Here is a 13,410-nt window from a genome sequence, read left to right as displayed (position 1 = left end):
CGTAAGCGCCAAATCCGGAGAGAGCGACTCTTCACAGTCCCACTTATCACTAGAGCAGAACGAGAACTTGTTCTTCTTGCTCAGAATTAGCTCTCAGCAAAAAGGTACAATCGCGAAATGACACTTTTTTCTTCTTCTTTTTATATGTTTTTCGTTTGCTCTGTTTGGTTTCTGAGAAAAGAGAAGAAAAGAAGAGAAAGTTAAAGAGTTTGAATGATGTTATATGTGCTATTTTATAAATCAAAGGGTTGCTGGAATTAGCATTTATAAGGCTATGAATAGCTTAGTTTTAGGTGGGTTTTCGTTTACAGTGGAACATTATATCAAATTTGAGTTAGCTACCTTCACTTCCAGTTTATTTGGTGTTTGTTTAAATGTTTTTGACTTATAGACTACTTCTAGAAGATGGTATCCTTGATATGTTTGGTGGTGTTAACATTCATGTCCTGTGTTATATATTTAGTGGTTTTCAAGTGTTTTATTTATCAGGAACTAGGTGATGTTGAAGAAGGACCGGATATTCTGGATATGAGGTCTGAAAGAATATTGGGTCTGCGCTTAGGATCCTATTGGGAAGTTTAGAAAACTTGTACACTTTCACTTGTCAGGGTTACCTTATCCTCCACCTCGAAGAGGGGGAATTATTCGGTTATGATAGACGATGAATCTAAGATGTATTGGCAATCCCTTTCAAAATATTGGGTCAGAAATGCATAAATAGATGCTTATCTGTAAATTTTGAAGCTCTTCTCTCTATTCAAGAGGTAATGCCTATGAGTACTTCATATTTAGGAGCTATTCGAATACCGGATATGTCAGAAGTTTTGTAGCTAATGGCTGTGAAGTTGGAGGTGACCAAGCTCAAATTGACATATAATACTTTTAAGAACAGGCTAGCTCTGAATTTTGGAAGGGTATTTGCACTAGCAATTAAGCCCTAAAAACAAATTCTGCTTGATTACTGTTTTATAATCTTCCTATTTTTGGGGAGGGAGGGAGGGGATATTGATGTTCTTCTACTATTTTTATTGATAAATAATCGAATTGATGTTCTTCTAATATATGTTTTATGTTATTTTCTTTTATTTCTTATGAATGGGCTTGACTTATTAGAGCAAAGGCAGAGGTTTGGCTAGACCACGATCTATTTCACAGTGACAGTTAAAGTGGTTTGGCCATGTAGCACATGTTGGTATATGGGGTGCTTTATTTGCATTACATTCATGTCCAACTTGAATTCGGATTCTACCTAATGTGTACCAAATTCTTCCTAAACATAAAAGTAAACCCGTTAATTTTAGAAATTTGTAAAACACTTCTTGGATACCCCTAGACACGTGCTAGACACGCCTTCAACTTAAAGGGTGTAGCTTTATAAAGTATATGGGTTGATAGTAATTGTAGGTTAGCTTCTGATGCCCATAAACCGCACCAAATTTTATACTGGACACTTCTTTAGGTTTGTTATTTTCAATTATGGAAAACTTCCTGCAATTTATTGTTGGAGGCTAGCATGGTTTTACATTCCTGTCAAAAAATGGGAGTGATCTACATATACTTCATGTTGCTCTGGCTGGCAAGCAGAGAGGAAGCAGTCAGCTAGTAAAAAGACTTGTGAACAGGCAAAACGGACCTGCCTTTTCTCTATGAGAGAGAGAGAGAGAGAGAGAGAGAGAGAGTCTGTGTATTCAGAATAACTAATATGAGCTGAATGGCTAGAATAGAGAGATAGAGAGTCTGTGTATTCAGCGTAACTAATATGAGCCAAATGGCTAGAACAGCCCAGAATAGGCGTGTTTGAGGTTTGAGCCACTGAGAGTGCAGGCTGGTGACTTCGTTCTGACCTTGACCGGTCGACAAGGTTTTGAGAAAAAAATTGAACAGCTCAGGATAGGCAGGTTTACACCATGTGAGCAGGCTGATGATGAATTTGTTCTGACCTTGACTTGCTTGGCAAGGTTTTAGGCATTGAGTGTGCAGGCTGATGATCACTGCATTCTGATTTTAACTGCTTCACAAGGTTCTGATCACCACTTTGAGGGAGGGAGGGCTCCCTTCCTCTCTCTCTCTCTCTCTCTCCCTCTCTCCCTCCTGTGCTAGCAAGTTCAGAATAAATAATCTGAGCTCACTGCTAGAGCAACTCAGAATAGTCATCTTTATGGTTTTAGCCGCTGTGTGCTGATGATGACTTGTTTTCACCTTGAAGCATGACAAGGTTTTGATCACTACTTTGAAATGATGCTGCCGTTATAGCTGCAAGTCATCATGTGGTTTTGTTGGGTGCATGAGCTACTTCTATACTCCATGAAGTACCACGACAAATATTAGAATCGCCACTGCCATATTGTTATTGTTTTTTTTTTTTTTAAAAAAAAAAAAAGGGATAAAATTTTTGTTACTCGTCTCTGTATGTCTGCCAGATCAGTTCCATTTATGAGTAAAGGAAGTTCAACCTGAAGTCAGTTTGAGCTTTGCCATGATCATATATATATATATATATTGTTTGCTGGCTGGAATTATAAGGGCTTTCCAAAATTTTCTTCTACATTTGGATTTACCTGCATTGATTTTGTTTCATTTTTGAATTTTTGTTACACATCTCTGTATGTCTGCCAAATCAGTTCCATTTCTGAGGAATCGAAGTTCAACCTGAGGTCAGTTTGAGCTTTGCCATGATCATATATATATAGTTTGCAGGCTGGAATTATAAGGGGTTTTGGAATTTTTCTTCTACAATTGGATTTTACTGCATTGATTTTGTTTCATTTTCTTTTTGATAAGAAATGAAATTTACAGAGATACTGATGCATGTTTAAATATTTTTCCTTTAGTTTTTGGTCCTTGGCTGCTCTATTTAATCATTTTTTTTTTTTACATTTAACATTTATGCAATATCTTGAACATATTATTTCTTCTTTCTTTGACAAATTGTTGGCTCTACTGATTTTCTAACTAATAACAAGGCATTGCTCATTGTATCGCTCATCCAGTTCTATGTTATGCACACTACTGCTGCAGTGTGTGTGTGCGTGCATGCACATCTGTTTTATTTTTGTTTAGTGTGGATGTTTATTTACTTAAAGATGTAGAAAGTTTCTCTTTGTGTCTTCTGACCTTGGTGTTGCTCATTAGGGAATTAGATATTTCCTTGGTCATAATTTGCATTTTATTAAATTACTAATTGTCTTAGAAGTTTAAGTTGATAGGAAATAGTGTTCATTTAACGAATATTATAACATTCTCTCTCAAGTGTGAGTTCAAATTCCCCTTCAATAAGTGAAATAAGTGGAATATTTAACTAAAATGGGATATAAATTATGGAGTCAGGTACCTATCAAATTTTTTTTACTTATCAAAAAATAAATTATGGAGTCAGGTTCAAACTCAGTATCTTTGCTTTGGTACTATATTAAATTACCGATCGTCTCAAAAACTCAAGTGGATAGGAAATGAGGGAATTAATTATGTAATTAATTAATATTATAACACATTTGATATGATATGTTTTTTTCTATGATAGATATGGGGTTTAAGAATGTTGATACTAGAAGGTTTCCGAATTTCGGAGCCATCTTCATGTCAAATCAGAGTACAATGAAAGAGTGTTATGAGAGAAAATTATTTGGCCTACCAGCTTCTCAAACTGGTTTTGTTAGAGAAGTTAAGGTTGGAATGATTTTGTTTCTTTTCGAACATGAGAAGCGAAAACTCTATGGGGTTTTTGAGGCAACTTCAGATGGTGAGACAAATATTGTTCCCCATGCATTCAGTTCATCCGGGAGGCAATTTCCTGCACAGGTAATGATTTAAAAATTCATGTAAAAATTTTTCAGTTCCTCCTTTGGTTTATACATTTGCATTCATTCCTTATAGTTTATATTTGTTACTGCTATGTTAAATTCCGTATTTCTTGTCAAAAACTCCTATGGCTATCCTGCTTTGAATTTGCTCCAGGTTCGATTTACAACAATCTGGCATTGTTGTCCTCTTTCAGAACATGAGTTTCGTCATGCAATTCTAGAAAATTACTATGAAAAGCACAAATTCAATTTTGGCCTGTCTAAGCATCAGGTTTACTCTTTCTCTCATCTTTGGTGAAATATTGGTGCACATTTTGTCAAATGATGTATGTCCTTTTGATATAGTCTTATGGTTGATTGTGCTTTGATGTCAGGTTGAGAGCCTTCTCATGTTATTTGTTTCAAAAAAGGTTGAAGTCCCGAAATCTCCAACTTTCATAAACAGTGCTAGGAAAAGGGATCGCAACCATTCTAGTGAAGAAACAGAACTGAAAGTTATAAACGCTAACCATGTTTCTGGCATTCAACCTGTTACACCTAGAGAGGAGCCAGAAAAGTTGAATATCTCTTCCAGAAGTTTTAGTACTGACCTTGGAGATTTCATACCGTTGGATTCGCCTGATGATTCTGAACTTGCTGATGCAGAAGCTCCTTTCTCTCTGGTTGGGTGTTTTGAGTACAATCAAGCAGGATCGGCTACTTTTGAGTGTGACGAAGACTTGTGCTTCCCTAAACCTTATGTTATCAGGCCTATCTCGATTGATGAAACATCAAAACTGGAGAATCTATGTCACCCATTTGCCGCGACAAGTTCAGATATGGATTCCTGCTGTGGAATAGCTGAGTCCTCCTCTGCTGCGGGTTCTTTGTTTAATTTGGGTGATTGCCACTTGAAGGATAGTACAGGCTACCAAGAACAGAGTGGTTTGTATTATGAAGATAAAATTCCAAGCAGCAAGGGTCTGTATTCTGATACTCTGGACAAGAGAACTAGTGTGTTTTCTCGTTTAGATCGGGCCTTAAAAGATTCTGTACTAGAGAAAGTGGATGATACCCGAGTGGATAAGTCAGTGGATGATATCATGGAAGGGTTGCTGCAGAGGCAAGACAAGTTGAGAAAGATGGTGAAAAAAGTTGAACCTCTTGAACATGAAAATGAATATTGTCATAAAAAGAAGAGAATAAGTGTGTTTTCCCGCTTGACAAGGGTTTCAAAAAACTAGAAAAGTTGTTTGACAAGATAATTTTGATTGTAAATGGTGTATGGAATCGTATGAATGAAATTGGGTTAGTCTCCATAGGCAATGTTTACAAAGGAAGAAGGAGAAAAAAGAATTTGGTTATTTTTCTGGATCCCCGATTACAATGGCCTTTGGGCATCTTATACAAGAACTACTAATTACAAGTGGGCTTCAGGCTCTAGAGTAATTTTAGGTGGCTTACTTGCATTCTACTAAGAATGATGTGGCTATTAAAATCATTTTTTGATCAAAATTCAATAATCATTAATTAAAAGTCCAATAATAATTTTAATAGCTACATCATTCTTAGTAGGACATAAGTAGGAGTAATTCTAGAAGTATTTATTATGTCTCTCTTAAATCTTTCCAAGAATGATGTGGCTATTAAAATTACAATTTGATCAAAATTCAATAATAATCAATTACAAGCCCAATGGTGATTTTAATAGTCACATCATTCTCGGATGGACTCTAGAGGGACATAAGAGGGACTTGTAGTAGCATTACTTCACAAGTAAAACACAAATAGGTCACCTAGAATTACTTTAGACTTAATTTAGTTGAAAGTTAATCATTAATTTTCTTTTGTCATTCTTTTGCCAATTGGAAATGCCTCCGCTTGGTCCACTCTCTTCCACACATATATATATATATATATATTCTCTTTCTTGTTTCCTTCGCACATGAAAGACAGGCCCTCCTTTTACTTCTTCTCTCTCTCTTTTTTTTTTTTTTTTTTTTAAGTAAAAATGTTATATATATTTTCAAGTGATTATTTATAATAAAAATTATTATTATATTTTGAATGATTACAGCTAAATTTTGAATCAATGATAATCTTTACTGTCAGACAAGTAAGCACTTAATTTTTTATTTTTTTATTTTTTTTTAAAAAAAAAAAAAAACAACTCAGTATACGTTGAAATATTTTAACGCAAACAATTGTATAAACCAGTAAGGGCTGTAGCAGCTGCCAGAGACCACACCGTCCAACAGAGCAGCACAAGTCCTTCGTCTTTCTCACACACGGGACACAGCAGTTGAAGACCAAATCGAAGGGCAATGAGGAGCTCTCCTTGTAGACTGGTTGTGGAGTTGTCCAGGTTCCAATCTTCTTCTTTCATTTTTAAGCCCTTCCTTTGGTCGCCTAGAAAATCTTCTTAATTCATTAAAAAAGGCCTCAAACTAAACACCCAGTTTTCCTTTTTTTCATTAAGTTTCGTGACCATAAATTGGATTTAAATTTTAGATTTGTTATAATGATAATCTCATAGAAGTTTGCAACTTTCTTCGTTTTTTAATTTTTTTTCTTTCAGGGTCTAAGCATGGGGATATAGCACAGAGAGACCTGAGTTTTCTGCCATTTTGATTGCCAAAAAAAAGGAAATAAAAGAAGAAGATGAGGCTAAGCTTCACAAGTGCATGCTGTCCCTCTAATTTCTCAATTTTTACTAAACCCTCCCTTTGTACGAATCTTCATCGGACAGTATGCTCTTCTTCATTATCCTCCCTACCCACTTCGTTAAAACCTCAAGTTCCGCTCTTTCTAAGACCACCAGTGCACTCAGCTACCGTTCCTGACCTCAGAAACTGGCATGATTGGGCCAAAAACCTTGCTTCTTCAGTTGGGACAAGGTTTCAGGACTCAGACAATGGTCCAGACTCCAGCCTGTTGTCTAGGGAGCTTAAGTGGCTCATGGAAGATGCAATTGAAGATCACTCGGTATTTTCCCAATTGGGTATTGGAAACAATCAGACAAATGTAAGATTAAAGGCAGGCATAGAGGAGCTTTACAATCTGTGGAAGCAGAGGATTGAAGAGAGGAGGCCTTTTCAGTATGTAGTTGGGTGTGAGCATTGGAGGGACTTGGTTTTGAGTGTCCAAGAGGGGGTTTTGATTCCAAGACCTGAGACTGAACACATTGTTGACTTGGTGGCTGATGTGGTTTCAGACGATGAAGGATTGAGAGAGGGGTTGTGGGCAGATTTGGGGACTGGAAGTGGTGCACTTGCTATTGCAATTGGGAGGATTTTAGGGAGTTGTGGGACAGTCATTGCAACAGATTTAAGCCCTATCGCACTGTCCGCGGCGGCTTTTAATGTGCGGAGGTATGGTCTGCAGGTTAGTGAACACATCATTGTAATCTAAGGATTACTGCATCCATCAATTTTACATGAAAACTCACAAACTCAATAATAGTATTCATCACAAAATCTATCCATTGTTCCGTGTTCCGTGTCAAAATGAAAGGCTTGAAGTTATTAAATTGCTTCTAGTAGATCATTGATTTAACATAGAACGTGAAAGATGGGCTCCATTTTAGATCATTTATTCAATTTGGTAGACAAAAATACCACCTCCGTTAAGTCTGATAAGGGTCTTGCTATTGCGTCTAATGAAATATCCTAAAGGATTTTGTTTTTGATATCATTGATGTGCGACTGATAATGCAGTCAGAATAGAGTAGAGGGTGAAGTCATGAGTTCAAGACCCATTGAGTTGGCATGTGACTTACCAATGAAAAAAGAAAAAAAGATTATGTTTTATTGAAGATGGATCAAAACCTTTTGACTGCATTCCTAATTTCCTGTTTTATCAAACCCTCACCAGCCATAGATCTTGCCATATCAAACCATAGCCCTAATTTTCATGCTGTAGTGTAGACTCTGTCCTGCGTTCCTTGTGGATTAGAGTTTCCTGCATCAGAGATGCAATGGAAATCTTTGCTAACTGGATAATATGTTTTCTTTAAATGGGATATACTGACATGCACAGTTATAATCTATAATATGGAATTGATAAGTGCATTATCAAATATTTGTCTAAAGTGCCTAACACAAAAGAATCTTGGAGAATAAATATGCTGGCTAACCTTAGACATTACTTTTGGGAAATCTGCTAGGCACTCTTTTACTAAATTAACTAGCAGAAGCTTTCAGATGAATATTTGATGGTAGTAATGTCCAAATTGAAATGAGAACATTTTAAGTATTTAAAAAGATAATAGAAAATTTTACTTCCTAATATGATAGATATAGCTTGAATCCTTGTGATTGTGAGTTTCGATATAAATATATATGTATATGTGTATGTGTATGAGTAATGAATGTATATATATACTGTAAAACATACATATAGACTCGAGATTGGATCTTCAGGATTTTAAATAAGGTTATTAGATATAATATAAATGGAAGACTTCTATTGAACAGCTTGTGAACAAGTTCGATTTCATTCAAAAAATAAATGAAATGAGTTTGAATAGATTATCTACCTTGGTTAGAAGCTTGAACTTGGCTTGCAATTGAAACAAAATTAAATGAATTAAGCTTGCACAATCAATATTCAGCTCGATTACAACTTTAGCTACATGAAATTAACCTCTTTAAAAAGAGACTTATTTTACTCGGAAAAATTAGAAGCATATTGATTAGCAATTGAGGTTTCCAACTTTTTTCTCTCACCTTTTACTAAAATTCAAATTCCCTAATTATTTGTGGTCATTCTTATGGTTCATTTTATAAGAAACCACTCAGGATGCAATTGAATTAAGGCAAGGATCATGGTTCGAACCATTGAAGGATGTGGAAGGAAAACTTGCAGGTATTGTAAGTAATCCACCATACATTCCGAGTGACAATATCCCTGGGCTACAAGCTGAGGTTGGTAGACATGAACCGAGACTTGCATTAGACGGTGGTCTAAGTGGAATGGATTATCTCTTCCATATTTGCAATGGGGCTGCTTCAATGTTAAAACCTGGTGGATTTTTCATTTTTGAGGTATGGATCTTTCAATACATAGAATTCAAAGTTCAAAATTTTGAATCATCATACTACCCAACTTATTATTTGCTTTTATTTTCTTCTCATTGACAATGTTATAGCGATAACAGAGGCTGAAAGTCTACAGCATTGGTTCATCCCCCCTCTTTTTGGCTTGGAAAAGAAGTATTGAAAAAAGGGCCTTGATGGAGCAGCTATTTTTGAAACTTTAAGATTTTTGGTATTCATAGACATTTAAATGAGACCACCCCAGCATGGCTGGAAAAAGTAACAAAAGATGGACATAGATGACTGTGGCTCAAGTATGTAAAATTCTTCAATTAAAAGCTTATAAAGATACTTAAAAACAATTAGGCATGTCATGTTTTGAGAACGTTTGCAGGAGGCACCTGTCTTTGAGTATAACTTGCTTACTGCGTCTAGAATAACATGTACGCAAAATATCTTTGGGCATTGTTTGAATTAAAGAATTGAAGGTGGAATTTTGCTTGGAGCTGAGTTTTGTAAATTCCAAATGTCAAATTATGTCAACAATCCCAAGGGACTTGAACTCATCATTTCATAGTATCAAAGTCCCAAGTATAAACTCCACCCCATCTGTCAATCAGTTGTTTTATAAACTAACATCAAGGTTATGTTATTAACTTTATTATCTAGTTTGAATGCGTTCGAAAACCTGACAACTCTACCTTGGACCTATGCCCAACCTCTATCAGATTGGTCTGTTCATAAACCGTCCCAAATTCTATTAGTGGGGTTCTTTATCTACCTTAATTAGCGAGACAATTGGAAAACCATGTTTTCTGGGTACCTGTACACCTAGGCTCACCGTATAGTTGTTCCTTTGTCCATGCAACATGGCTTCTAGCGGGTTCATTTATGAGGACGGGGAACCCCTCAAAGCAAGGCCACTAGAACTCTCTTTAGAATTTCCTGGTGAGGAGACGATGATGGCTAATCCTAGGATTGGTCCCTGTGGTGTTGAGCCTGGTGTTGCTGAGTTATTTGGAGAAGTGGCTTGCTTAGTCAGTTAGGTACATGGCCTGGGTGCAGTTGCTTTCGTCTCACAGACTGTTTGTGAAGGTAGTCAGTCAGACCCTATTGGTGTTGTAGCAGATCCTAGGTCTTATGAGTGGGCTCTTGTTGTTAAAAAGGGGAAATTAATCTCTTCACTGGACGTTGATCCTTCTGCTTCATGTTATCTTCTGGTTTTGTGAGGGAGGTCAGTGATGGTGATAAGGGGAAGGAATCGCTTTGCATTTTGGTTGGGATGGAGTTAGGTTAGGTTGGTGGGAACAACCAACTTGTGTCCGAACCAGAGCCATGCCTGTACGTGGATCTTTACAATAGGGAGGAACCCTTGTTTTGCTCTCCTCAAAGTTCCTGTCCGACGGGTCTGTTTGGGAATACTGGTTGCTTAGGGTTCAAGTATTCCAATTGGGTATTGCAAAAAGTGAAGGAGATCCATCATGCTGTGAGGGATCGTGTGAGGGTTTTGAGAAGCCGTTTATGGCACTTTTGATAGCTATTGAAGTGAGTTGTTTCCTAAAGGTTTTGGGCTCCCATTCCAAATTAGTAAACAAATGTATTGGGGAGTTAAAAAGATTGAAATGCTCTATTAATTATGACTCTAAAGGTGAAAGTTCAAGCTGTGGAAGAGGCAAGGATAAGGGTTTCTCAGTTCTTGATGAAGCCTAAGTCGCTATCTTAGAACGTGAGAATGTTGAATGATGGGAATAAACTTCTAAGGTTTTGGAATTTACTCTGAGAATGAAAGGATGATATAGTTTGTTTCCAAGAAACCAAGTTGGTGGTTATGTCTTGTAGCATTGTACATAGTTTATGGGGTTGGCATTATGTGGATTGGTGTTGTTTAGATTCAAGAGAGGCTTTCGGTGGAATTTTTTATTATGTGGGATTGGAGGGCGGCAGAATAAATCGGCGAGTGTGTGGGGGAGTTTACTCTAGCGTGTTTATTTAGAAGCGTTGAAAATCATTTCAGCTGAGTTTTTGTGGGTATTTATGACCCTAATTCTAATGAGGAAAAAAGGCTTCTTTGGGATAAATTGACTGGTTTGCTCAGTTGGTGGAACTTGCCTTGGTGCATTGGGGGTAACTCCTTTTTATCTTCATCCACTTCCCTAGTGAGAGATCAGGGGTAACTCCTTTTTATCCAGCTATGATGTAGTTATCCGATTTCATTTTTATCAGGATTTGATGGACTTTCCTCTTGTTGGTGGAATTTTAACTTGGTCAAATAATCAGGATCTCCCTTTCTGGTTTAGGATTGATAGATGTGTTGTCTCTTTTTTGGGGAAGTCAAGTTTCCTGGCGTATACTAGAGGATTCTCCCTAGACTGTGCTTGGACCACTTCCAGATCCTTCTTAACTACGGTGACTTTCTGGGGTGTAAAAGGTATCTCAAATTTGAAAACATGTGGCTTAATTCTGAGCTATTGTCACTTTCAAGGCTCTCCGAGTTTCATTTTGGCCTGCAGGCTCAAGGATTTGAAAACTGATTTAAGAAGATGGAATGAGGTGTTTGGCAATGTAGAGAGGCAGAAAAAGTTGTTTGGGCAAGTATTATTTTTAAGCCTTTATAAATTCAGAAAATAAGACTTTAATGTGTCGAAACTTGAAATTATTGTAGAATGTATGAACTTTATACTTGGAAGTAAATTATTGCTCCTGTATTATTGTTTTGTACATGTAAATACATATTTTAATTGACACAGATTATCTTATAGTGCCATTCATCAAAAAAAAGATAAAGAAAAAGAAAAAAAAAAAAGAAGAGAATATCTAAGTGTCAAATATGGAGTAACATTATACCTAGTGTGGCATCACCAACATTGATTAATAGGGATTCCTAAATTGAATGCCAATATCATAAAGTAGGGCAAATGTCTGCATGTTTTTCTTTTTAAATAATACAACTCATATAAGGTTGAAACATTGTGACCTGATGCTTTACTCTTTATATGGGGAGAGCAGATATTCATTTTATCAAAGAGATCATTGGCATTGCTTTCATATTTTTCTTGCTCTACTATAACATGACATGCTTGAGCCAGATGTGAACTCCCCGAATTTTTGTTTAATTTGATTAATTCTTTAAAATGCATAGGTATTCTAGATGAATTGGTTGATTTGTATTTGTTTTCATTCTTTCCCATCTTCTCTCTGCAGACAAATGGTGAGCAGCAGTGCAAGTGTCTTGTGAAGTACTTGGGAAACGATATGAGAGGCAGTTTCCGCAGTTTGGACATAGTATCTGATTTTGCTGGAATTCAAAGATTTGTAACTGGATTCCGTCAATGACCAACATGATTTGTCAATAATCGCAGCCGTCAATTAAGGTAAGAAAAAAAAAAAGGGAAAAAATAATCCAAAACCTTTCTCTTGCTTTTCAATTAGCCATCCTCATGTTTATGAACTTTAGAGGCATATTGTTGTGGACTTAACCCAATGAGACCTGCTATTTTTCTATCTCCGATTTATCTTTTTTTCAAATCGGCCAATTGTTAATTTGAAAAAAAAGATGGATAGAGATAGATTAGAGATGAAAAAATAGCATTACTCTTACATAATTCCTCTCTGACTCCCTAGGGTTCCATGTAACTTTTTACAGGGGAACCTCAACTTAGTTGCAACCTGTTGCATGGGTAGCACAACTCTCTAGCCCAGCAAGACAGAATCAAGAAACTTCTCCTATCCAATCACTTCTACGAACTTTTCCACAATTTGTTTCACAGTTACCTTTTAGTTGATTGTAGGAATATCTAATTATAAATGTTTTTTTTTTTTTTTCAAATCATTTTTAGACCTCTTTGGCAAGTTTTGACTGAAAACCTATTTTTTGGTATAGAAAAATTGGAAATTGATTTCGGATGCATGGTTGAAAACAAGCAAATTGTTTGTTTAGATGTTAATTTTATTAGTTATATTTTCTGACTAGATAAGTGTCTAATCTTTGGGAAAATTACATTTATCTCCCTCTAATTATTACCCCATTTGCAATGCCGCCTAATGTTTCAATTTTTGTAGTGTCCCGCAATCTATAATTGGGGTTGCAAGGTCCCTCTTTGACGTCCCAAAATGACAAAAAAATGTTAACAACATCTTTCTCTTCATAATTTATTTACCTTAATCTTAGACTGTTATATTCTCCCCTACTTTATAATAATTTTGTCTTCAGAATTTGCCCCAAAATCCTACTTATCCTTGGAAATGTTTGCCTAAAATTTTCCTATATACCTCTTCTCTCCAGCTTTTCTTCAAATCTCACTAAGGAACCCTAAAAATTTGCTTATAATACTTATTATACATCCTATCATAATATCCCATGCATCCACAACATCTGCTCCTTACTTCCATAATATAACTCATTGTTTTGGACAAATCCCATTTACAGAACAATTGAAGCCTCACTTCGTCATATATCCACAGACCCCTCAATGGAGTCTATATACATATGGAGTTTTCAACCATATGTTTGGAGAAAATTTGACGGGTTAACATTTATATCTTGATCATTGATCAAGAACCAACACTCCTATCTTGTTATACAACAAACTACCAAT

General features: G+C 36.2%; 2 protein-coding genes across 3 annotated transcripts; both read left to right on the top strand.

Annotated features, from left to right (window-relative positions):
• LOC132175386 (uncharacterized) lies at nucleotides 1-5,120 on the top strand. Its single transcript, XM_059587326.1, has 4 exons — nucleotides 1-104; nucleotides 3,521-3,798; nucleotides 3,955-4,071; nucleotides 4,175-5,120. The coding sequence occupies exons 2-4, from the start codon at nucleotides 3,523-3,525 to the stop codon at nucleotides 5,021-5,023; spliced, it is 1,242 nt and encodes a 413-aa protein (XP_059443309.1). The 5' UTR covers nucleotides 1-104; nucleotides 3,521-3,522; the 3' UTR covers nucleotides 5,024-5,120.
• Nucleotides 5,121-6,008: 888 nt separating this feature from the next.
• Nucleotides 6,009-12,794, top strand: LOC132175579 (uncharacterized). 2 transcript variants are annotated; one of them, XM_059587556.1, is made up of 5 exons: nucleotides 6,009-6,144; nucleotides 6,358-7,163; nucleotides 8,579-8,824; nucleotides 12,017-12,186; nucleotides 12,459-12,794. In XM_059587556.1, the coding sequence occupies exons 2-4, from the start codon at nucleotides 6,441-6,443 to the stop codon at nucleotides 12,146-12,148; spliced, it is 1,101 nt and encodes a 366-aa protein (XP_059443539.1). In that variant the 5' UTR covers nucleotides 6,009-6,144; nucleotides 6,358-6,440; the 3' UTR covers nucleotides 12,149-12,186; nucleotides 12,459-12,794. The 2 variants fall into 2 exon arrangements, with proteins under 2 accessions (XP_059443539.1, XP_059443540.1); XM_059587557.1 differs by lacking the exons at nucleotides 12,017-12,186; nucleotides 12,459-12,794 and adding an exon at nucleotides 8,929-9,067.
• Nucleotides 12,795-13,410: the final 616 nt, after the last annotated feature.

The sequence above is a fragment of the Corylus avellana genome, chromosome ca3, assembly GCF_901000735.1.
Source record: "Corylus avellana chromosome ca3, CavTom2PMs-1.0".
NCBI lineage: Eukaryota > Viridiplantae > Streptophyta > Magnoliopsida > Fagales > Betulaceae > Corylus > Corylus avellana.
Note: the sequence above shows the minus strand (reverse complement) of the source record. Positions and strands in the feature narration are given on the sequence as shown.

Excerpts from the sequence above, each read along its gene's own strand:
- LOC132175386 (XM_059587326.1), top strand. The coding sequence starts at position 3,523 with ATGGGGTTTAAGAATGTTGATACTAGAAGGTTTCCGAATTTCGGAGCC. Across the intron at positions 3,799-3,954 it reads GGAGGCAATTTCCTGCACAG|GTTCGATTTACAACAATCTG; the intron begins GTAATGATTTAA and ends AATTTGCTCCAG. Across the intron at positions 4,072-4,174 it reads TTGGCCTGTCTAAGCATCAG|GTTGAGAGCCTTCTCATGTT; the intron begins GTTTACTCTTTC and ends CTTTGATGTCAG.
- LOC132175579 (XM_059587556.1), top strand. The coding sequence starts at position 6,441 with ATGAGGCTAAGCTTCACAAGTGCATGCTGTCCCTCTAATTTCTCAATT. Across the intron at positions 7,164-8,578 it reads TGCGGAGGTATGGTCTGCAG|GATGCAATTGAATTAAGGCA; the intron begins GTTAGTGAACAC and ends GAAACCACTCAG. Across the intron at positions 8,825-12,016 it reads GTGGATTTTTCATTTTTGAG|ACAAATGGTGAGCAGCAGTG; the intron begins GTATGGATCTTT and ends TTCTCTCTGCAG.